The sequence below is a fragment of the Capsicum annuum genome, chromosome 3, assembly GCF_002878395.1.
Source record: "Capsicum annuum cultivar UCD-10X-F1 chromosome 3, UCD10Xv1.1, whole genome shotgun sequence".
Taxonomy (NCBI): domain Eukaryota; kingdom Viridiplantae; phylum Streptophyta; class Magnoliopsida; order Solanales; family Solanaceae; genus Capsicum; species Capsicum annuum.
Window position 1 is genome coordinate 230,286,356 of NC_061113.1, and position 25,251 is coordinate 230,311,606.

Below are 25,251 nucleotides of genomic sequence, written 5' to 3' on the forward strand. Positions count from 1 at the left end.
TGCGAAACACTTAGGCGAGCAAAATCCAGTGAGTGAATCTCATCTCCGGCGAGCCACGTGCCGTCATGCACCGCTGGAAGTTTCAGAGCTGCGCATCACGTACGTCACGCGCTGGCACGTGCTATATATTCTGGCCAGATTTCTTTTCCAGTGAGGTCGCCTCTTCATTCCAAGGCTGCACCGATAGCTATTTCTTGATTCCAACAATCAAATTAATTTTTTTCCAGCGACTAACCAATTTTTCGGTGATTGACCCAATTTTTTTTTGGTGATTGACTTTTTGCTCAATTTAATCCTATGATTATATTTGAACCCTTAATGAGGAGATCAGAAAATCAAACATCACAATCCATGAAGAATCGACGAGGGGGAGGTCGATTTGGAAGATCTCAACCTAGGTGTAGTTATTGTAAAAGGCTTGGGCATACTCGTGATGTATGCTATTCTCGACCTAAGTGTAGTTATTGTAATAAGCTTGGACATACACGTGAAATATGATATTCTTTGCATGGTCTACCACCTAAAAATGTTCATGTTGCTCAGTCTAACACCACAGGTGATCAACATGTGTATTTATCTGAAAAGGAATATCATGAGTATCTTCAATATCGAGCAAGTAAGCATACATCTCTATCAATAGTCTCAACTGCACGATCTCCTACCTTTGGATCATGGGTTGTGGACTCAAGTGCTTCTGATCATATTTCAGGCAATAAGTCACTTCTGTCTGATATTGTTTATTCAGAGTCTCTTCCAGCTATTACATTAGCCAATGGGATCCGAACCAAATCAGAAGGGGTTGGACAAGCCAACCCCTATCTTCTGTCACTGGAAACTCTGTTCTTTATGTCCTTGGTTGCCCTTTTAATCTTGTATCTTTTAGTCGTTTGACGCTTGCCTTTATTGTGGTATAACTTTTTTGATGATTCTTTTCTAATGCAAGACCGCAGTACGGGACAGACGATTGGCACACGACATGAATCACAAGGCCTTTACCATCTTACCTCTTCAAATTCCTTCACATCATGCTCCGTTACAGACCCTCTAGACCTTATTCACAAAAGTTTAGGACATTCGAGTCTATCCAAGCTACAGAAGATGGTGCCTAGTTTGTCTAGTTTATCCACATTAGATTGTGAGTCGTGTCAACTTGGGAAACACACCTGTGCTACATTTGCACGTAGTATTGAGAATCGTTCAGAGTCTACTTTCTTATTAGTTCATTCTGATATTTGGGGTCCTAGTAGAGTCTGTTCATCCTTAGGATTTCATTACTTTGTTAGTTTTATTGATGATTTTTCACGATGCACTTGGGTTTTCCTAATGAAAGATCGTTCTGAGTTAATTTTCTATATTCAAAAGTTTTTGTGCTGAAATAAAAAATCAATTTGGTATCTCTATTCGTACTTTTTCATAGTGATAATGCCTTAGAATACGTATCATCCCAGTTTCAGGAGTTTATGACTCACCAAGGAATTATTCACCAGACATCATGTCCATACACCCTAATCAGAATGTTATAAAAAGAAAAATAGGCATCTCATTGATACTGCTCGCGCTCTTCTCATTGAATCCCGTGTTCTGCTGCGTTTTTGGGGCGATGCAGTCCTCGCATCCTGCTATCTCACTAATAGAATGCCATCATCTTCGATTTATTTCCTCAGTCACATCTCTATTCTATCCCCCCTCGTGTTTTTGGGAGCATGTGTTTTGTTCATAACTTAGCCCCAGGAAAAGATAAATTAGACCCTCGTGCTCTTAAATGTGTCTTCCTTGGTTATTCTCGAGTTCTAAAAGGGTATCGATGTTATTCACCTGATTTGGGTCGCTACCTTATGTCCGCCGATGTCACATTCTTTGCATCTCAACCTTACTATACATCTTCTGATCATCTTGATATCTCTGAAGTCTTACCCATACCTCTAGTTTTACCCACACCAACCTTTGAGGAATCTACAGTTACTTTTACATCTCCAGCTGCAGTGCCAGCATTTTTGACTTATCATCGCCGCCCGCGTCCATCATTAGTTCCAGATGATTCATTTCATGCGCCTGAAGCTTCCCCTACTGCGGACTTGCCTCCTCCTAGCCATTCAGTTGCACTTGAAAAAGGTATAAGATCTACTCGTAATGCTAACCCACATTATACTTTCTTGAGTTACAATTGTCTATCATCACCCCATTATACTTTTGTATCATCTTTGTCCTCTATTTCCGCCCCTAAGACTACAAGTGAAGCACTTTTCCATTCAGATTGGAAATAGGCTATGATTGATGAGATGTTTGCTTTACATACGAGTGGTACTTGGGAGCTTGTTTCTCTTCCTGCAAGTAAATATACTGTTGGTTGCTGTTGGGTTTATACAGCCAAAGTTGGTCCAGATGGTTAAGTTGATCGGCTTAAGGCTCGCCTTGTTGCCAAAGGATATACACATATATTTGGGCTTGATTATAGTGACACTTTTTTCTCTCGTGGCTAAAATAGAATCTGTCTGTATTTTTCTATCTATAGTTGTTCGTCATTAGCCCCTTTATTAGTTAGACATTAAGAATGCTTTTTTGCATGGTGATCTTGAGGAGGAAGTCTATATGTAACAACCAACCTGGTTTTGTTGCTCAGGAGGAGTCTAGTAACCTTGTATGTCGATTGCGTAAGTCACTCTATGGTTTGAAACAGTCCTATCGAGCCTGGTTCGGGAAGTTTAGCACAGTAATTTAGGAGTTTGGCATGATTCATAGTGAAGCTAATCATTTAGTATTTTATCGCCATTCTAAATCATTTGTGTATTTATTTAGTCGTTTATGTTAACGATATCGTTATCATCGGCAATGATCAATGGTATCACTAATTTGAAGCAATATCTCTTTCAGCATTTTCAGACTAAAGACCTCGACAAACTGAAATACTTTCTAGGTATTGAGGTTGCTCAATCCAGATCAGGTATTGTTATTTCTCAACGTAAGTATGCCTTAGACATTCTTGAGAAGACGAAAATGATGGGATGTAGATCCATTGACACTCCTATGGATCCAAATGCTAAACTGCTACCAGGACGGGGGGAGCCACTCAGTGATCCTAGAAGGTATAGGCGGTTGGTCGGAAAGTTGAATTATCTCACAATGACTAAACCTGACATCTCTTTTCTTGTGTGCATTGTAAGTCAGTTTATGACTTCTCCTTGTGATAGTCATTAGGACTCAGTTGCTCGTATTTTGCGATATATAAAGACATCTCCAGGTAAAGGACTAATCTTCGAGGATCGAGGCCATGATCATATCATTGGATATACAGATGCTGATTGGGCAGGATTACCTCTGATAGACATTCTACATCCGGATATAGTGTTTTAGTAGGAGGTACTTTGGTGTTCTGAAAGAGTAAGAAACAAAGTGTGGTTGCTCGATCTAGTGCCAAAGCAGAATATCGAGCAATGGCTGCAGCAACTTGTCAGCTAGTTTGGATCAAACAGTTGCTAAGAGAACTAAAATTTGGAAAAACCGGTAAGATGGTACTCGTATGTGATAATCAAGCAACCCTTCATATTGCATCTAATCCAGTGGTCCATGAAGGAACTAATCACATAGAGATCGATTGTCACTTTATTAGAGAGAAAGATACTCTTCGGAGATATTGTTACAAAATTGTGAAGTCAAGTGATCAACTTGCAAATATCTTCACCAAGTCACTCACTAGTCTTCGTATTAATTACATTTGTAAAAAGCTAGGTACATATGACTTGTATGCACCAGCTTGAGGGGGAGTGTTAGAATATAAGTAGGAATAGGAATAGTATACAAAGTCCTACTTGGAAAAGGATAGTAAAGTAGTGTCTATAAATAGGATCTTAATGTAATAATTTAGATACACAATTCAAATAATATTTTTCTCCATTATTTCTCACAAAAGCCAAATAAAGATAGTAAGCATAGCGCGCTTAAGCCCTGAAGCAAGGCTCAAAACGTGTTGAGCAATTTGCTTCGCTTGATGTGCGTTTTAATGTCTTTATCAATGTTCTAAGGCATACATTTCCTTGCCAATGAACGTCTTATGAAGAGGCGATACTAAACAATTGATATTTCACTTTATCATTTTTTTTCAATTTCTTTGTTCTTATATCTATCATTCATGCTTCTTCTATCTGGGAATCCGAATTTCCGAGCTATGCAGGCGACCCGCACAGTTAATTCCATTCGTACCTGGAGCAGGCCCGCCTTCATCTCTTCCAGACTGCAAAATAATGGTTCAGGGTATGTTGCATCATATTTGCAACGGCCTCAGGGCCGAGAGGAGGCAAATGCTCTCACATCAGACCCATATGTTGCTCCAGAGGAGCCTTTCCTCTTCTACTCTCGAGATTTCAATTGAAGCTTCTTAAAGTTTGAGAAAAGAATCCAAGGCTACACTCAATTGTTTTTGAGTTAACTAGTTAAGGGCGAACGGAGTTAGGAATAAATACCAGGCAAAGTCCTTGTTAGGAATTCAGAGTAAATTTCTATATTCCTTAAGGTTAGATTCCTGTGGCAGCCCCTTGAATCTTAGCCTCTTATAGCGCGCTCTAGGGGCGTCCGGTCTCAATTCTGGTAAAAGTGCTGACCTGGCTATCCCCTCACACCCTATCATGTGTGTCTGTGGGAGCAATATGTGGTTGTGCTAGTGTTTTGACGCTTGCCTTATCGTTCTCAATCCTTCTTTCATAAAGATGCCTTTTAAAAATATTTTTCCCGCATCAGAACAAGATTCATTATATTAGATTAGCCAATTTGGGTGCGGATGCGAATTCACCAATAGATTCTACAAAATCGGCATTTGCATTTTACTATAAAAAGCTAGTATTCACAAACATGTACATTTTATACTATATACAACTACTGTACTTCTAATTCAAAACAACTCCAATTTCTTATTTACAATGAGTCTAGATGATACATAAGGGGCATGTTCTCTGGATCTTCTTAAATTGCATTTTAATCTACTAGTAGTCATGCTTGGGTAGCAGTCTTGCTTTGGTACCCTTTAACATATATTCCACTCATTTCCTATGTTGCTCGGACTCTTAAAAAATGTCAGCGAGTGCATGCCGTATTCACCAAAAGTAGTGCATTTTTGGAATGACATGAGTGCAACATCAGAAGTGAAAGAGCCCACACAACTTAGCTCATTGCTTCAATATTTCTCTCTCCTAAATTCTTATCCATATTACTAAGAGATTTAACATTGTGGAAAAACATCGCAACAAAATAACTATTTAATACCCGGACGTTAAAATTATATCTCTCCTCATTTGTCTTGCCTAACAATGTCCACAATTTCAGATATTGCCACTTGAGGACTCCGAATACAAGGAAGCAAATATGTAGATGCCAAAAATTTACTGATCTAAATATTCCATCTCAAAATTAAAGCAAGCTTGTTCTCTCTCGTCTGTAATGAGGATGGAATATGAACATCATCAATTTTTTTTTTCTTTTTCTTCATGGAAATTAGGCAAATATGAACATCTTCAGTTGATAAGGAAAGTTTTACTGCATCCTAGAAAAAGCCATTTCACCTCTTTCTCATGAAATTACTGTAGCCAAAATTACCAGCGCTTTAGCATCTCATTTCCTAATATCACTACATCTTTAGACTGCTCAAAGTGAACATCTATAACTGGAATACTAAGGAAAGCACAAGCTTAAAAGTTCCAGGGAAAAAAATAGCATCTCGATCCATGCAGAGTTCTCTGCTAGCATGATAAAATGTAAGCATCGTTCACAGTTATCAATTGTTCATCGTCAATAAATTAAAGCAGAATGTAGGGACATAGAGGATCAAGTTAGAAATGCTCAAGCTTTTAAGTAAATCAACTCAGAGATGACTTAATTGTTATATCTGCTTGGCATCAGCAACACAAACTATTAGGAAAACAGCATTGACTAGCATGGATGGTCTAACTAGACCCACTCAATTGATTACCGCGGAAACATAGGATGAGCTATCTTCAAGAAACTTGATAAACTCCCGTTTCTTTGTTTCAAAGTTGAGCTTCGCATGGTCCAGCAATCCTTGTTCTCTCTGTAAATCTTCAAAAAATCTTTCTCTTTTCCATTTCAGCTCCTTCATTTGGCGCTCAGTGCTAAAGTAGTTTTCAGGTAGATTCGACCTTCCGGAACTCTTCGGAAATTTGATCTCTACATCCCTTTACACAAAATGTACACAACAAAGAAATAACCCGAATGATTCAGTGATGCAATACAAACAAACAACAACATACCCAGTGTAATACACAGCCTTACCCCTACCTTGGGAAGATAGAGAAAATAATTATTCAGTGATGCAATCAACAAGAAAAATAAAGTGTGCTGGAAGGTCAAATACATCTAATATTGCCATATGAACTCAAATACACCTGATACATAAACATAGGATTAAAAACAGCTCCCAGGAGACTGAGATTAAGCTATAAATAGTTGACAGAAGGCATTCAGGTAAATCTAAAAGGTGTTGCAGACTTCGAACTTGATTAATTCTGAATACTCCACCCCAGATATTATGTAATACAGTAGATTATTTTTCCTGATTAACTTTTAAAATGGGTTGTACTCTTTTCTTCTTTTTTCCCTTTTAGGATAACGATTCATTAAAAATGCCAACGGTCTGTTAATATTTTGAAATGAATATGCAATACAAACAAATGCAACAAAGGCTACTTGCAGAAGATTTGCTTAGAAGTAGTGAATTTTGTGAAAGTTTGAACTCCACAAAGGTCAAGCAACATGGTCACAAAATAACACCAGCTTTCCAGTTAAGGGGCAACGTTAGAGATCAAGTATATTACTTGATACTCAACATGAAACAAGTTAATAGGCAATCAATTCTTTAGGGTGTCTTCACAAACAAGTTGAATTATCAAATAAGAGAAAAATTAATGAATGAAATAAAGACACCATTCAAGACATGTCTCTTTACCTCTCGCCTAGGAAAGATACACCATATCTCTTTATTATCCCACCGTCCAATGATACAGCTCCATCAGTTACAACAGGTAGTGCCTGCAGCATGTCTGCCCTTGTTTTGTATACTTGCAACCGTGAGAAAAGTTTGTAGAAGAGGGTCTCTCTCAGCCCATGACCAGTGCTTGTCACACAATACAAGTTCGCTGAGTCAATATTGATCATATTGACAGCAAAGCCAATAAATCCAGAAGGAACTTCATCATTGAGATATCTTGGCTTCTTTATAGAAAGTTTCTTCTCAGGGTCATCGGCAATAAATTCACCAGCGTAGGGACTAAAATGATAAGTCAAAAAGGAAAAAGAAAAAAGAGTGAGGAAGTGTTAAAGAATATGAGCAGCAATTGCAAGAAGAAATCATCATAACTACAAACCTCAAGTTCTGTACACAGATTACGACAAATCGATCATTCAAAGGTCTCCCCATTGAAGCTCCAAGTCCATGAAGACCAGAACTTTTATCTATAAAACCATCCTTGTCATATTTTTCCAGTGCTTCAAGTCCATCATGTGTCTTGCAAACAACTGCCAACATTGTTTCTCGCCCAAGATAATTGGAGAGAATCCTGAATTTCAGAGTATAAAGTACAAATGTCAATAATAATACAGTGAACTTCCTTTCCTTTTTTAAATAAGTACAGTGAATTTCCTTCATTTTATTTTTTATGAAAAGTACAGCAAACTACTTCACTATCTGCCTACTTCTTTGTAAAGATATGACACCTGGACCTAACTCAACCCCAAAAGTTAGCTCACGAGGGGAGGATAGACCAAGTCCATATATGCAAACCACCGGTCCATTCCCAAACAATGTTGGACTCTAACACCCCCTTCACGCCAGGCCCAACTAGAGCATGGACCGGCAACCCAAATAGGGATGGACTGATACCATGTAAAGATATGGAGCCTCAGCCTAACTCAACTACAAAAGCTAGCTATGAGGGTAGGATTGTCCAAGTCCATACATGCAAACCACCCGTCAATTCCCCAACCAATACGGAACTCTAACCCTCTCTACCATTCTTTAAGCGCCAGGCTTTTTTTTTTTAAAATTTTTTTGAGAAGGTTAAAGTCGTATGTATTAAGCACAAATCAATATATAGATTGTACTGAAGCCATATATACATGTGAGCAAAAGAAAGCAAAACAGGCCTACCATCCTAACAAGAACCTGAAGTGTCTAGGATAGATATAGTATCTTCTGAATAGACCTGATTGCACCAAAAACAAAACAGAATACAATTAAATTTGATCTTTTGTATTGCTACTGTTCTCAAAACATCTAGAATTTCTCTCTCCAAATTGTCCACCAAATGCAAGCAGGTACCAGGTACCATCTTCCATCTGCTTATGTCATCTGTCATCTGCTCTAGCTCCAGCTGCTTCCCAGCGAAGGAGAGTTTCAGTAATCTTTCTAGGCATTGTCCAGGCTATACCTTTGAAATTAATGAAGATCTTCCATAACTGGTTAGTGATGTTGCAGTGAAGAAATAAATGGTCAACTGTTTCTGCCTCTTTTTCACATAAGAAACATCTAGAACAAAGAATCCACTTTCTCTTGATCAAATTACACACCGCTTCCTTTGCCAATAACCATGAGAAACAAGCAACCTTATATGGTACTTTAGTCTTCCATATATGTTTCCAGGGCCAGTTGCGATTGGTATTCTGGGTTGGTTCAACATTTTATAGGCTGCATTAACACTGAACTTCTCACTGCTATTTCCCTGCCATGTCAGCATGCTATCTCCGCTCTAGGTTCTTGTGAAATTCTATCATTCTGTTCACCTTCCCGTCGTTCAGGTCTCTTCTAAGTATCAGATTCCAACCTTGAGGTGACCACATTTCAGCTATAGATCTATGTTGGTGTTGAGCTAGAGCAAAAATATAAGGTTCCATTACCCAACTAGTTATCATTCCAGAATGAAGTCTTGCTACCATTTTGTACACTGATGGAGAATTTACGTTTAAGTGCTGGCCATAGTACCCTGATAGACCTCCAAAGGCTAACACCATAAGCTGAGTTAACTGGCTTTGTCATCCAGTTATCGTTCACTTCATACTTAGCTTTAATCACCTTGCTCCATACGTTTTGAGGGTCTTGAGAATGAACCAGGTGCTTTGCTGTGATTCTTCAAATTTCTAATTCCCAATTCACCTTGAGCCTTGCTAAGAATTACTTCTTTCCACTTTACTAGATGATACACCTTTTTTTCTTTATTGCCCTTCCATAAAAACTTCCTTCTAATGTTGTTTAGTCTTTGAGCGACTCCCACTAGAATGAATGGGAAAAAAAGGACATCATATAAGTCGGCATAGAATCTAGGACTGAATTAATCAGGGCGAGTCTCCCACCAAATGGCAAGTATTGACACTTCCATCTTGAAAGCTTTTTCTCACATTTCTCTATGACATTGTTTCAGATCCCTGTAGATTTTGATTTTTCCCACAATGGCATGCCAATATAAGTAGTAGGGAGAGCTCCTACTTCTCCCCTTACAATCATTGCCAAAGCCTCCATTTAGTTACTTCATTAACGGAGAAAAGATGACTCTTTCTCCAGTTAATATACAGCCCAGAAATACCTTGAAAAAAGACTAAGATAATTCTTAGAATTCTCAATTGCTCCACATTTGCATCACAGAATATCAAGGTGTCATCAGCGTATTGGAGATGTGAAATCTCCTGACTATAATGACCATTCATGGCTACCTCAAAGCCCTTAATCCACCCGTTAATATTGGCAGTTTTGATCATGCTGTTTAGCCCTTCCATGGCAATTATGAACAAAAGTAAGGGATAGGGGATCACTCCGAGACCTCTTTGAGCTTGGAAAAAACTTTCCGGGGAACCATTAATGATGACTAAGAATCTGACAGTGGAAACACAAAATTTTATCCAATTGATCCATCTTACTCCAAAGCCCATCTGTTGTAACATGCTAAGTAAGAAATTCCAATTAACATGGTAATATGCTTTCTCAATATCTAGCTTACAAAGAAGACCAGACTTCTTCTGTTTCTGTCTTGAGTCCACCGCTTTGTTGGCTATAAGAATAACATACATTATTTGCCTTCCTTTTATGAATGCAATCTATTGTGAGTCTACCAAATTTTCAATTACATTTTTCAGTCTAACAGCAAGTACTTCTGCAGTAATCTGGTAGATGCTTTCGATGAGACTTATTGGACTGTAGTCCCTTAACTCCTTTGCATCTTTCTTCTTGGGAATCAAAGCAATGTAAGTAGCATTAAAACTCCTTTCCAAGAAAGCATGAGAATGGAAATTGTGGAATACCCCCATGATGTCCCCTTTGAGCACCTCGCAACATTTAATAGAGAACCCCGTTGTGAATCTATGAGGCCCCATGCCTGATCCATGACGCACATTTTCCAACAACTCGGGACTTCTTGTTCTTCAAATTTTCTCTTCAAATGATCCTTTTCTTCCTCAGTTATTGCTGGACAATCTTTGAAGTTGCTTCCAGGCCTCCACTCTTCCGTCTCAATGTAGAGTTCTTTGTAAAATTCCAAAATCTCATTCTTGATACTCTGTCGCTTTGATTTTAATCCATCCCGAAACATTAATTGGTCAATGTTGTTACATCTTTTTCAGGCAGTTGCAATTTTGTGAAAAAACTTATCTTGTCTCCTTCCTTCAACCAAGTGGCCCTTAATCTTTGCCTCCATGCCACTTCTTCATTCTTCAAAAGTTCTTCATACTTAATTAGTAGGGATACCTTCTCCACCATTTCCTCCTCCGTCAAATTTCTGCTTCTCAGTACCTTGTCCAACACTGCCAGTTGATAGAGCAGGTTTGACTTTTGTACTTTCAGATTGCCTTGGTTGCTTTTACTCCACTCCCTCAGTTTTCCTTTCAAAGCTTTCAATTTACAAGATAAAGTGGTCAGGTTTTCCTAAAAAATCAAATGATGTCCACCAACTCTTAACTGTGTCGACAAAGCCATCAGTGTTTAGCCACCAATTATCGAACTCGAAGTATGATTTTTGTTGTTCCCAAGATATTACTCTCCGCCAAAGGGATAGTCTAATATTGCTAAAACTGCCATCCCACTCTTCAGATGTCAGGATTTTTGTCAATTCTTGAGGCAGTAGTGTATGTGTCCCCTGTATAGCAAGTATATGCACCACCTTCCACAATTGACGATCAATAAGGTTCATGTCTTCGATTAAGTCCAAGAATTCCACCATAGCTATGGACCTTCTCTTGCAATTCCTCTTTTCTATAGGAAATTTGACTATATTGAAGTCTCCACAAATTGCCCATGAACCCTCCATCAAGCTCCTCACAGCACTTACTTCCTCCCAAACCTCCCTTTTTTCAGAGTGACAGTTTCAAGCATATACACTTGTGATATGGCATCTGAAATCCTGCAGCTGACCTTCAAATTTACATGTCAATGTATGAATCCCAATCTGAAATATCTCCCCTTTCCATATTCTTCTATCCTATATCATTATGATTCCACCCCTACTTTCATTGGCCTGAAGACAGGCGAAACGGCGAAACTTTTCCATCTACCTCCGTAAATTTTCTTAACAGTGTCTTCTACATCCCCCTCGAGTTTAGTTTCCTGCAAACATATGATGTATGCACCCACACTAGTAGAGAATTCTTCACTAATCTTCTCTTGTCTATGTTGTTTAATCCCCTCACATTCCACGTGACTAATTTGAACTTCATTGATCAATTAAAGTCAAAGCCTTCCCCCTAATTTTGCTTCCACTAACTTTGAATTTAACGTCAAAAGAGACCAGTCCCTACAGCTCTTGTATCCCCTTGAATCTGCTTTTTTTAACATTACTCTCTGACTCTATTCTTCTTGCTTGTCTACTGCTATCAATCTGCATGAGAAGTTCCATGGCTTCTTCTTCATGTCCCTGAAAATTGACTCCGAATAGTTTGTGTAATTTGATCAAATATTGACGGACCCAAATTGGTGTATCCACTTCTTTGTCTTGATGATCACCTTGATATCGAACCACAATTGGTTCGGCTTCTTCAACTTCCTAGATTTCCCCACAATTTCCATATTCAGTATGTAAAAGTTGATTACGAACTTCAGTGTTGAAGACAACCTTTGGATCTCCCATTAATATAAGAGGCAATTCACCACCATTGTTCACCAATCATCTATCGTCCTCCTCTATCAAATTTATTCCGTCGCAGGTTGACAGATTCTCTGGATGCAAATTGTTTAAAAACACGTGTCGTATTGAAGCAGTTGAGGTTTTAGTAGGAATTGGAGAAGATAGAAAGCATTGATGTTGCTGAATTTCAACTGTTCTGATTTCCTGTTCTGTAGTTGAGGCCCTCTTGGCAGAAGAGGTCTCATCCAGAGCTTTCCTCCTGATGGGAGTCTATTCCTTTTGTAATTGATGCTATGTCACTCAACTTGAAGCCAATATTAGCATTAATTTCTATCTCCAGAGGGTCCGAGTTACTGGGCTCTGAAAATTCGAGCTTGGCCAGGTTTGTACAATTGGGTAGAAAGTGATTGGGCCAAATTTTCGGCCTCTTCTTTTAAACTGGGTGAAATTACCTTGCTCCGGCCACCTCACATGCATATCACATGACTTATTTTTAAAATCAGCCCCATCTTTCGATGTGCCCACATGACCTATGACCTGCACAGCCTGAGAAGTGTTGGAAAGTTGTTCTCTTCTATATAGGTTAGGTTACCCTCATTACCCATCGGTCCTTCACCTCTTTCATGGTTGATCTGCTGTCCTCTTCTAACTTTCGCCGGACCAGGTGGGGATTTTGTATATGAATCCATCACATTCCAGCTCTACCTCTTTTGGGAGTGCACTTCCATCTCCCCTGACCTTGATTCTTGCCCAGTAAAGATGATTCTTGAGATTGGTTTCTTCTTCAGTTTCAATCCAACCGCCACATGTCACCGACTTGTTGGAATGTGGTTTGAGATCACAAGTCCACCGGTAACTCTAGAAGGCGAATCCAGACCCAATTTCTTGCAATTCTGTCTGGCCAGCACCAGAGGTGGGAGACCACCATTGTAGGTTCATCTTTAGCTTCTTCCAGCTCCATTCTCCTTTTAGCACATGTTCTGCCTCCTTCCTGGAAGGCATTTCAAAGAGAAAGTGAGTCATTCATTCCATAAACATTGACTCCATGGGAGGTGCTCCAGTTGCTACTAGTCCATCTTCGAATGTCATTCAAAGTTGGGGTTTCATGACAGTTGCTACTAGTCCATCTTCGAATGTCGTTCAAAGTTGGAGTTTCATGAACCGAGAAGCTTCCAACAATGCATCTTCCAAGTACATCCTCTTCTGAAGGCACCGAGCTTCCAGGAATGGTTGTTCTGGATATTGAGGATTTGATCACTGGCTTTTTCATTCCTTCCGTCTCCCACTTGTTGGTTTAGAAGGCTTCCATGTATAAGGCTTCAAGACATGGCCTTCTAGCTGCTGCATTAACTTCCGCTTCATCTGTGGCATTGATGAACCTGTTGATTTTCTGTGCTATATCCCCCCAACCAGCATTTAATGTAACTTCAGGTGTTATAATAACAGACCTGCTGCCCCCCTGTATAGCAATAACACTAATGTACCTGCCATGTTCATTGTACTTGAGAGCACAAAAGAATTCTGCAAAATGGTCCTTTAATTTCCGTCTTCTGTCTGTCTGTTTATGCTCCTTAGAGGCAGTAATAAATACCTGAACTATCCATTTCATTACTTTAATGTTAACAGTAGCTTTCCTCATCAAGTGTCTACTACGCTCAGTCCATTCAAACCAGGTTTCTGCACTTGATCTGAACTTTGAGATGTCGTAGGACTTAAAACCAGCATGGAAGAAAATCACGTTGTCTCCCATGATATAAGAAAGAGAAAGCAAAAAGAAAGGAGTGGTAGCAAACTACAACAGAAGGTTGTAGTTAGGGTTGATGAGAACGAAGGTGGAGAATTCCGGTGGACAAGTCACCGGAAAAGGTGTTCTACAGTCCTAAGAAGTAGGAAAGAGAAAATTCTTGGAGAATGTGCCTGAAAGCATTTCCATTTAGAGTTTTTTTTTGTATTTAGAAACTAGAGAATTTTAAGCGCCATGCTTCTTTCAACTTCTATTCTCAAAATGTGGTGAACTATTCAGATTCCAACTCCTATGTCGCAACAAGACCTAACTTTAAGCAAGGAAATGCTCATTTACGTACACACAAGAGTCTCCACTTGCTATGGGCGTGTCGGCAACTATAACCATTTGTTTCCCTTTCCCTTAAAGTTCTTACCGTTATCAAGAAAATGTTTCCTTTTCCCCCTAAGAATGGAATATAATGATACTTTGGAATATGCTTTGACCCTACATAGACGTGGAACAGAACGTGTGCGACATGCAAAAATACATCTTCATCTACCAAAAGAAAAAAGAAGAAACTGAATCATCCCATAACAAGGAAGAGCTAAGATGGACTAAGCCATGAGATGCTCCCTACACTAATCTGTTCCATGATCTCAAACCATGCATGACTTGATAGCTATTTTCCAGCCATAAAACAGAAGGCCAAAAAATAAGATGGTGCAAGAGACTAGATTTCTTCTATAAGTTTATAAGACAAAGCAAGAGACTAGAGACTATAGTTTGAATTCAAAGCCCACTCTGATCCCCGAGCATCACCACCACTGTCCTACACATTTTTCTGACCAAATCTAGAGAAAAGCTCATATAATAAAGTACACATATGACATGCCAAACATTCCTTTATGGGAGATAGGTCAGATTTGGACCAGTACCTTCTGGTGCCTCAACACAGGAAATTCTGAAGGCCCCTTTCACCAATGGCTAAGGAGGAGGAGGAGGAGGAAGAAAATGAACAACAAGAAATATAAGAAAAGAAAAGAGAGATAGAGGGAACAGGGACGACAAACAACTGATGGTAGAGGGGAAGTCTGTCAAGACCTTGAAATAGTCCTCTTTCATCATCTCCTACTCCTAAATCCAAACAAAATCTTTAACCCTCTTTTTATAGTCAGCAGAAGTACAAAAAAAAAAGTGTGTTTATTTAACATCACTGCATCAACTACAGGTAGTTTTTTTCTGCACAAGGGGGTTATTCCCAGGTCAATTAGTACGAAATAAAGGATGAAAAGTATAATAAAAATATTAATAATAATAATAATAATAATAATATCATCATCAATATTTATGATTACTATTGTCTTCTTATTATTATACAAACACTTCTAAATAATTATTTTTGATAACCTACAAACACATCTAATTAATTAGAAGAAAATTAATGCAAACACGTCTAAAATTTTTGGAGACCGGAGACAGAAATCTTTCCAGATACAAAGGAGTAAAGACCCAATGAGAGACATGGAAAAAACAGTAAACGGTCAATAACAATTTATATAGCCTACTACCATAGTCTGTTTCGATTCACTTGACTCTTTTCCCTGGAAAGTTCAACCTCCAAGAATTCAAAAAAGATATACTACTATAATCTTAGTCTTACAAATATCCACATATCACTCTACGTATACCTGCTGAGATTATCGTCATCAACTTTCCCAAGCAAAGCAACAATTCCCATCACGTTCTTCAGCGATGGAAGACGAGCAATCTGAGGTTTCAGCTGGCAATAGATGCCAGCTGCAGATTTATCACATTTTAAGATTTGTTGAGTGGTCTCCTCCTCGTTCTGCCCATTGGAAGATTCCTTATTTTCAGAACCAGTTCCACTTTCTGAAAGATACTGGCCAAGCTCAACTAAAATAAGCCATAAAGCACAAGAAATTAAAATTGAGAAACAGTGAAAAGGCATTTGCAAAACGGAAACAAACAATATTAAACTGAATGTGATAGTCTACATGGAGTACTTCTAAATAGGCAAACAACAAACAACAACAACAAACCCAGTGTATTCCCACAAAGTGAGGTTTGGGGAGGATAAAATGTACGCAGTCCATACCGCTACCTCCGAAGAAGTAGAGAGTTACTTCCGATAGACCTCCGGCTCAAGATAGAGAATAGTAAACAAGGTCGTAATGAAACATGAAACAGGATGGATGGCATAATAGAAATAAGAAATAATAAAAATAGAAATAAGAGAAATAAGAAATAAGTAGGAATAGGCAATACAGAGCAATTTTTTTTTTTTGAAAACAAAAGATACAAGTATGAATAGGCAATAGAGAGCAATAAATCCATGAACAATATATTAGGCCTCTGTCAGCTCGCTCAAACAAGCTGATGGCTGCTATTTTGTGCTACATGCAATCACAAAATCTGTATTAACTTGAAACAGGAAGACTTCTCTTGATATGAAAATCTTACCATGTTTGATTGTTTCCTTCCCATTGACAGAGTAAAAACACTATATTCTAGGATACTGTAAGAACAAAATAACTGCACATGCATTTTACAGCACAGCTAATTAACGTGAAAAGAAGGGAATACCTTGAATGTCTGAAATTGAACCATCCAACTTGTTCATCTCAACCTTTAGGAATCCGAAATTATCTTCATGGTGCTTGATTTTGAGACCTATCTCTTTCATTTCATTCTCAAGCTTCTGCAGTAATTAAATGATATATTCATGAATATTGACCCATCTACTTCACAATTTGTCATCATGTGCATTATCATCTCAAATAATGGCTGTGCGCAGATATATCTATACCTATTATCAAGATTATTGTGCATACTGCATCCATGAATAATAAAATAAAATAAACTATGCAGATATCTTTCATAATCTAACCTTGGAATGGCGGATTACTGCCTCAACGGAACCAGAACCACTTTGCATTGTGTCCCGATTGCCTGCAAAAACAAAGGAATATTTTGTTAGAGTTGCTTGTTAAGAAAAAATTCAACAAGTGTCTATTATAAGGCCCTAGAGTGCCCACCACACTACAGTGTAACAAGTAATAGTAAATTAGAATTTGTGACCAACTATTGGGCAATGGAAGACAAACTTCACAACTTCGGGTATTAGTTCAAATACTGGCATCAACTTTAACTAATGGAAGTGCTTTGAAGCTATGTCAGATATAAAATAAGAATTGGTAAAGGGGAACTGCAAAGGGATTGATATTATTGTGTTCAGAAAGATAAACTAATCACAAGGGCATCTGCAATCTGTTTGAAGAGCACCGGCAACATAAATATAAAGTGAAAAATGAAATAATAGTAGGACTTCCTTGTAAGGTTGCTATAGTACATTTCTCCAGCATCAAGTATCAATCTACTTATCCTATACAACAGTCAAATGGCATGCGGATGAATACCAGCAGATCAACATCCACCTCCAAGACCCTACATAGTAACCTCCAGGCAAGTCAGCTAAACCATTGGCCAACCTCACGATGGCAACACGTCTTGCCATGAAGATTACTCACCAATATCCGAAGTGCGATCCATTGGATGGACAAATTTTCACATAGGCTGATGACATTATAATTTTCACTTTGACATATGATTTTCTTCTTAAAATTGGCAATTGTGAGAAATATACGAGATGAATATTATTAAATTGTTGTTACATCACATGATTACATTGAGACCCTATTTATAGACACTACATTCCAATTCTTTTCCAACTAGGAGACTACATTACAACCCTTTTCCAATAAGGTTCTATACGTTATTCATATCCCTACTCATATTCTAACACTCCCCTGAGCTGGTGCATACAAGACATGGACCAAGCTTGTTATGGATGTAATTAATATGAGGATCACTGAGAGACTTGGCTAAGATATCTGCAAGAAAATTGGTATGGACTGCTCAAGACATCTGGGCGATCACAACCGAAAAGGAACAAAATGAAAAAGTGATCGAAGAAGTAGTAAACACCACCGGAAAATCGATTTGTCGTTGGAAAATTGCCGGAAACTGGTATAAAAGATACAGGTTATCTCGAAATCAAGAGATGAGTAAATCTTGAACAAGAAGATCGAAAAACTGGCCGAAACATGCTCAGGCGCCGTATTATTCAATTGACGGTTGAAAACTGAAAAAATTACTCCCTCTGTCCCATTTTATGTGTCGTCATTTCTTTCTTTGTTTGTCCTAAAAAGAATATCACCTTTCCTTATTTGGTAACTATTTAGAGACACAATTTCACCTTTACCTTAATTGGTCTCACTTATAAGGCCCCACTTAATTAAAGATACAAGTAACACATTTTTTAATAAAGGACAATTTGGTAAAAATCATCAAGTTTTTTCTTATTTCTTAAACTCCGTGCCCGGTCAAACTATGACACATAAAATGAGATAGTGGAAGTATATGGATAGGATCGAAATGATGGCACGACCTTACTGAAAAAGAGAAATTATATTTGTAGGGTCAGAATGAAGGCAAGACCCTACTGAAAAAGAGAAATTATATGGGATTTATATGGGTAGGGTCGGAATGACGACATGACCCTACTAAAAAAGAGAAACCATATAGGTAAGGTTCGAATGACGTCACGACCCTATTAGTAAATAGAAATTATATGGATAAGGTCGGAATGACGGCACGATCCTTCTGAAAAGAAAAATTATATGGGTAGGGTTGCAATGAAGGCATGACCCTCCTGAGAAAAGAGATTATATGAGTAGGGTCAGAATGATGGCTCGATCCTATGCAAATCAGATCTGAGAAGTCATTGGGCAAATGCACGGTGCAATGCAACTCAGAAATAAGAAAGTAGTCTGAAAAGATGCCCGATACTATGCAAATTAAATATGAGAAATAGTCCGGAGAGATGCACAATGCTACGCAAATCAAATATGAGAAAATAGTCACCGAAAAGATGCACGATGCTACGCAAAATAGATATGAGAAAATAGTCACCTTCCATTGTCCTTAAAGAGTTTGTTACGCCATGAATTTGTTGGGAAATTCAAAGAGGAACATGTCACGATATAACTCATAGATATTGACTCCAAAGGTCTTCTTCCATTCAGAGGATGACCATCTTCTAATCTCGAACAGAGAAGGTTTCTCTTTGCTAGCCTTCTCCACATATCCGACACCAACTCAAAAGTCCATCCTCTTGCTTGTCCGATGAGTTTGCCAACTCAGTTTCTCTATGACTTATTGAGAGCCATTTGTCGTCTCTCACAGCCTTCGAGTACAGATATTTGGGATCGGTAAGTGTAAGTCTAGATAGGTTGGTTGGTGCGGTTCCTTTTTTGCATTTAATGAAATTCTCTATCTTAAATTCTAAACCGTACTATCCAGCATTTAAAATTGGTTCTGGAATGATGATAATCGATCTTCCCCCACCATTTAAAGCAATAATGCTCATAGATCTCCCATATTCATTATGTTTCCTAGTACAGAAGTATTCCTCTTTTCTGTCAGCAAACCTCCATCTCCTCATGTTCTTCTTTTGATCACTGGAGGCAACTCTTAGCACGAAGCAGATCCGCTCCATTGCCTTAGTGCTAACAGTTATTCTTCTCATCATTCTTCGACTTCTCTCCACCCACTCATACCAAACAGAGTCCTCAACATTCCATTTCGTTATATCAAAGGACTTGAAACCAACGTTAAAATAAATCTTGTTTTCCCCATATCCGTAGTAAAAAAAAGAGAAAAAGCAGCAGTCACAAGAAAGAAGAAATTTGTTGAGATTTAAAAGGAGATGGTAGTTCTCAGGCGAGCTACCGGAAAGAGAGTTCTCTCTCTCCTAGAAAGTAGGAGAGAGAGTTTTGGGGAAATGTGCCTGAGAGCTTTTTTATTCTTTGTTGTTCCTAATGATGCTTGTTAACCCCGTTCCTAATGACTTTACACAGTTACAATTCCTATCTCGTGTCTAGGCCCGGGGTTGGGGTTAGGGTGAATGGATTAGGGAGAAGAGCAAGGGAGGGGGGTGATTTTTGGAGGTCACTTGCTGCTGTAACTAACACTCTTTTCTTTGACAGAAAAAATTTATTGGTGGGAGGATCACTCTCATTAGCATGTCTGATAAAGCATGTTCGTCAGCCTCTGACCCTCCTCCTGCATAGGTTACAGCCAAACTTTGCAGGATGTGTGCTAAGTTTTTCTTGAGTAATTTAATAGGAAAATCTAGCAAACATTAGACTTCTTGGACTGTGGTGTGTCATCCTCATGATAAAAGTGGAATGGGATTTAAAAGCCTACAAGATGTTTTCAAAGCTTTATTTGCTAAATTGTGTTGGAACTTCAGAACCAAACAATCTTTTAGGAGGATGTTTCTAAGCAACAAATACTTAGAGAAGGAGCATGTTGTGTTGATTGAATAGAAGGAACACATGTGTGGAAGATGTTACAGATGAGAAATCAAACAGAAAGGAAATATGGTGGCAACTGGCAACAAAAACAAGGGCAATCTCATTTCTAGCTGGATATTTTGCACTGGATTAAGAACACTGGTATCATGCTACTTGCTACTTGTAAAAATCATGATTGTGATAGAAATGTGGTGCAATACATGAAACAAATGATGAAACTTTTTGGAAGCAGGAAAATTTACAGTGGGTCTGCATATCAGTTGATAAGGCAAAGAAAGGAAACAAGCATATAATATGAGAAACTGTGAATTAAAGGGCTACCAGTTAAGATTTCTTTCCTTCTGCGGAGATTCTGGAAATACAAATTTCCTTTAGAAGATTCTATTGTTTTAAAGATCTCAAGGTAAAGAAATTTACACATGGGTTCGGGTGAACACCTCGCGGAGCCCTAGATTCGCTGTTGATCTGCACACCCCCACCCCTCCTGCTTTGTAGAATTCCCATTTTCACTAGATCCTACAATCCTCCTTCCTACGTAATCATGATATAGATTGATATACAGTTGGATACTGTAAGAAGCTCTAACTAGAACCCTAGATTCCCTACTACCTTAAATTAGCAGCTAAACTAAAGGAGCATTGAAATTGACAAATAATTGTATCAGCACACATGCATGACGGTTTTATCGGTGATTAATAAACTGCTTTTATGATTAATTAAGACATAATGAGCATGTTTCAATTGAGAAGAGAAATCCTTTAATTTATGAAGCAATTGAAAGGTAAAAGAGAGAAAGGGAGATCCGACACCTTCTCGTTGGGTCGCCGGAGATTTCGAGGAGATAGATTGGCGCCGTGGGTGGTAGGGGTGATGAATACGATGAAGGGAGAAACAATTAGGGAATTAGAAATTTTGAATTAGAAGGGAATTGGGGAAAGTAGATGATGAGGCGGTAGATATAAATGGAAAGGGTAATGAAGTACACGTGGCAGTTGTTCAGCTGAAGACAGACGCATGTGAGACACATGACTACTTAAATCAAACTGAGGAGATTAATCACAGCTGGCAAGATCAGACGGCCCTAGTTAGCCTAGCGGTTACTATGGTTGTTATATCAACCAATTGGAAGAGGGAAAGAAACTTGAAACTGTCTCTGTTCGGGATAGCCTGTAAGTCAAGCCTCACTTCCATGCCTACCTCTTGCAAACCCTCACTGAATTTGCAGTCCAAATACTTTGTTTTGGTCTTGCTCAACCTGAACCTTTTAGCTTCTAAAGTTTGTCTCGACACCTAACATGTCTCATCAATCAGTACAATGTCATACGCAAATAACATACACCAAGGCACTTTATCTAGAAGTGCCGAGTCAATTCATCTATCACCAAGGCAAAAAAGGACAAACTAATATCTGATCCCTGGTGCAGCCACATTTCCACTGGGCAGTGCGTCGAGTCCCCTCCTTACGTTCTAACCCGTGTTTTATCTCCATCATATATGTCCTGTATCGCTCTAATATAATGTATCGCTCTAATATAATCCACGGGTATACCTCGGGCATCTCCAAAGGGCTTCCTTCAAAACTTTGTCATAGTTCTTTTCAAGGTCAATGAACACCATATGAAAGTCCTCCCTTTCCTGATAATTCTCCCTCAGTCTCCTCACAAGATGGAAGACTTTCAGAGTAGATCACCCCGACATGAATCCAAACTGATTCTCGGAAATGGACACACCATTTCTCACTCTTATCTCCACCACTATCTTCCAAATTTTCATAGTTCAAAATTATTCTCATTTTACCTATTATACCATAGTTACTCTTAGCACTTTATTCTAAAATCCAATTCATTTATGACCCAACTCATTAATCCTAATTCATTTTGAAAAGTCTCCAAAACTGCATCCTCTTCATTCACATCTCTACAATTTTAAGTGTAAGAAAAAAAAAATCTTATATCTAAAAAAATACATATAATATACTCCCCCCATTTCAGAAAGATTGGCCTAGTTTGACTTGACACGGAGTTTAAGAAAATAAAGAAGACTTTTGAATCTTGTGGTGTTAAATTAAAGATATGTCAAATGTACCAAAATGTCCTTCAATCTTGTGGTCTTAAACATGCCATGTGGAAAGTTAAAATTAAAAAATTACTAAAAAAGGAAAGGGGTCATTCTTTTTTAAACGGACTAAAAAGGAAAGTAGGTCATTCTTTTTTAAACGGAGGGAGTATCATTTATTCTTTACTAGCCACGATTAATAGCTATTAATCACCTTTAATCCTTTTGTAACAAATAATTGTTTGCTCCCTTATTGCATGTTACTTTGTGGTTTAGTAAAGTATGCTCACTTAATTGGTATTTACTACTCTTTATTGGTAATAATTCTTGACCTTTTTAATTGGCATTAATCTTGATATATATGTTGAAGCTTTCATAACCATGACAAACGAAGACAGTTTCTATATAAAGGCTAGTCTTCTTATTCTTGCAAGAAAGAGATACAAAAAAGAAAGATCTTCTATCCATATTATATGATGTTCGGTTTTCTTTCTTACTCAATCTTTATTAGTTTTTGTACTCCTAGGTTAATCCAGGAAAAGCTTGTTGAATCATGAGAAATACACCAATATCGGGTTAAATATCCTTAAGGACATTGTCCATGACATGCCTCAAGCTTTCAAGAACTTCCTCAAAATTTTCATAATCAAATCTTTTCCGTAAGATTTTCAATATTGAGTTACTATGAATTTTTGAGGTTATAGGCTAGTGAGCTGAAACAAAATGTTGAAGAGCAGGAACAAGAGGAACAAGACAAGGCAGAAATTACATGACAAGGAGGATAAATTTGAGGATGGTATCAATGATAACCATCGTGATGCTGAACCACCATAGGAGAAACCACATGATGAAACTAAACTGGCAGAGGAGTAAAGGAAGGCCTAAGTAGAACAGAAGAACAACAAGAACAGGAGGATGAAGAGACACAATCACATAGAACAGACGCATCACATAGTCCAGGGAAGGGGGCTATAACACCCTGAATTTCCAAGGTACGATCCGACCCATTCAATCGAATGCATATAGACCCAAATCCCAAATCTGATGATTTCTAATTGTATATGGGTGTTAAGATCAATTCTTTAGTGTGTGAAGAGCTTTGGATATTAACTAAGGTCATAAGAAACCCCTAACTCAAAGTTGAGTTGAAAACTTCCATGCCAATTGAGTTTTAACATAAGATTTTGCTAGATTCAACTTCAAATGAGCATTACTCCTAAAAAGAAGAATTTTATAATCAAGACCCACCAAATGAAAGATCTTCGAGTCTTCATTTCCACGTCACTGAAGACCGTTCTTCAATCCAATACCAAAGTAAAAAGTTAAGACCAATTTACCAGAGAGGGTTTGTTCGTTCTGAGGACACCAAAACAATAGGGGTCCGCGATGGATCTGTGCCAAGGAGCTTAAGCTCCGGGATGGCCCCGTGCCACGCCACCCCCCACCCAGCCCCCACCACCCCAAGGTGTCCCAACTTCGTTTTCCTTCCGTTTTTGCAAAGGTAAATACGTATTTTGACCCTCAAACACTCCTGAAAATAAATTGTTCTCCTTTCCCCAACACTCAAGAACTCAAAACAAGGTTTCTTCCTAAGCATCAATCAAGGTTCAAGTTCAAGCTTTCTCTCACGAGATCTATAAATCAAGGTACGTGGGGTTTCGACAAGGATTTTCTTTCAGTCTTGTGCCCAAAAACTTCGTTTACTTTAACAATTTACAAACTTAATAACTAGGTGTCGATTTTCTTTCAGTCTTGTGCCCAAAACTTCGTTTACTTTAACAATTTACAAACATAATAACTAGGGTTCATACATTTTTCTTGATCTTGAATTTTATGCCTCTATGAAATTATTTATACATTCTTACTAGAATTCATGAACTTTATTGTTTATTATGACTCCTGCTTGAATGTATGCTTTACAAACAGTTAGATTTGACATAAAATCTTATGATTTAACAATCATAACATTATATTAGCATGATCTAAACTATTTGACATGATTAAATCCATGATCTCAGACTTGTACGATTTCATGAATTGGTTTATGGACATGTAACAGAAATAAAAACATGATTGATTTTCAGACTGACAAACTAGTCTATGTTTATTTCATGATAAATATTAGACAGTATGAGCATTAGTATGGGTTTGAGAATCTAGGTTGCTCGGACTCTCCAAAAATGTTGCCACACCCGTGTCGGATCCTTAAAAAATAAACTATTTTTGGAGGACCCGACACGCACCCGTAGACATTTTTGAAGAGTCCGAGCAACTTAGTTGAGAAGAGTATTTAGCACCGAGAGAATATGGATTTTAGATAATCACAAATTCCCAAACTATGAGCCACGCAGGGGTCCTCGCCAGTTGAGAATGTGTCACTTCATCCAAAATGGACTCATCAGCGTGAATCTATACCCCTAGCAAGGTATTGAACGCCCTCAAACAAGGATTACAAGTTGGGTGCCATGTTTGCTCAAATGGGATATGTCGGTTAAGAGAAACTCCCACAGTAAATCAGTTTTAGTAATTTAAGTATATATGGCTAATCGGATTTTTTTTTTGAGAAAAAGGTAACTTGTATTATAAACAAAGGAATACACAAGAAGCATTCCAGTAAAACTTACAACCAAAATTTCAGAAAATCCTTCTAAAGGATCTCATAAGTAATCTAAAATGTTAGGAATGTCCTCTTAATCTTGAGGATATTCATGTTTACACCAAAAAAGAAAAGGACCAGACAATTCATTTTCAGTTTCTGCGTAGTGAAACTCTTGTTTTCAAAGCATCTCTAGTTTCTCTCTATCCATATAGTCCACCAAATGCAGGCTGGGACAATTTTCCACCTCTCCCTGTGGCCTGACTGATTTCCATCTCTATTCCAGCAAGCTAGCGCTTCTTTGATACTCTTTGGCGTTGTCCAGCTTATGCCTCTTATATTAATGAAAATCTGCCATAACATAGCAGTCTC

General features: G+C 38.2%; 1 protein-coding gene across 12 annotated transcripts in view; it reads right to left on the minus strand.

Moving 5' to 3' along the window:
* LOC107863113 (protein DEFECTIVE IN MERISTEM SILENCING 3) overlaps positions 1 to 25,251 on the minus strand; it is a 65,655-nt gene that overhangs the window by 10,919 nt on the left and 29,485 nt on the right. For all 12 annotated transcript variants that reach the window (XM_047409446.1, XM_047409441.1, XM_047409440.1 and 9 more), the window contains 6 exons: positions 16,739 to 16,800; positions 16,435 to 16,549; positions 15,519 to 15,744; positions 7,368 to 7,559; positions 6,950 to 7,270; positions 5,957 to 6,179 (listed from right to left, as the gene is read on the minus strand). In XM_047409446.1, coding sequence (XP_047265402.1) covers positions 5,957 to 6,179; positions 6,950 to 7,270; positions 7,368 to 7,559; positions 15,519 to 15,744; positions 16,435 to 16,549; positions 16,739 to 16,800 — 1,139 coding nt within the window. The remainder of the gene's footprint in view (positions 1 to 5,956; positions 6,180 to 6,949; positions 7,271 to 7,367; positions 7,560 to 15,518; positions 15,745 to 16,434; positions 16,550 to 16,738; positions 16,801 to 25,251) is intronic.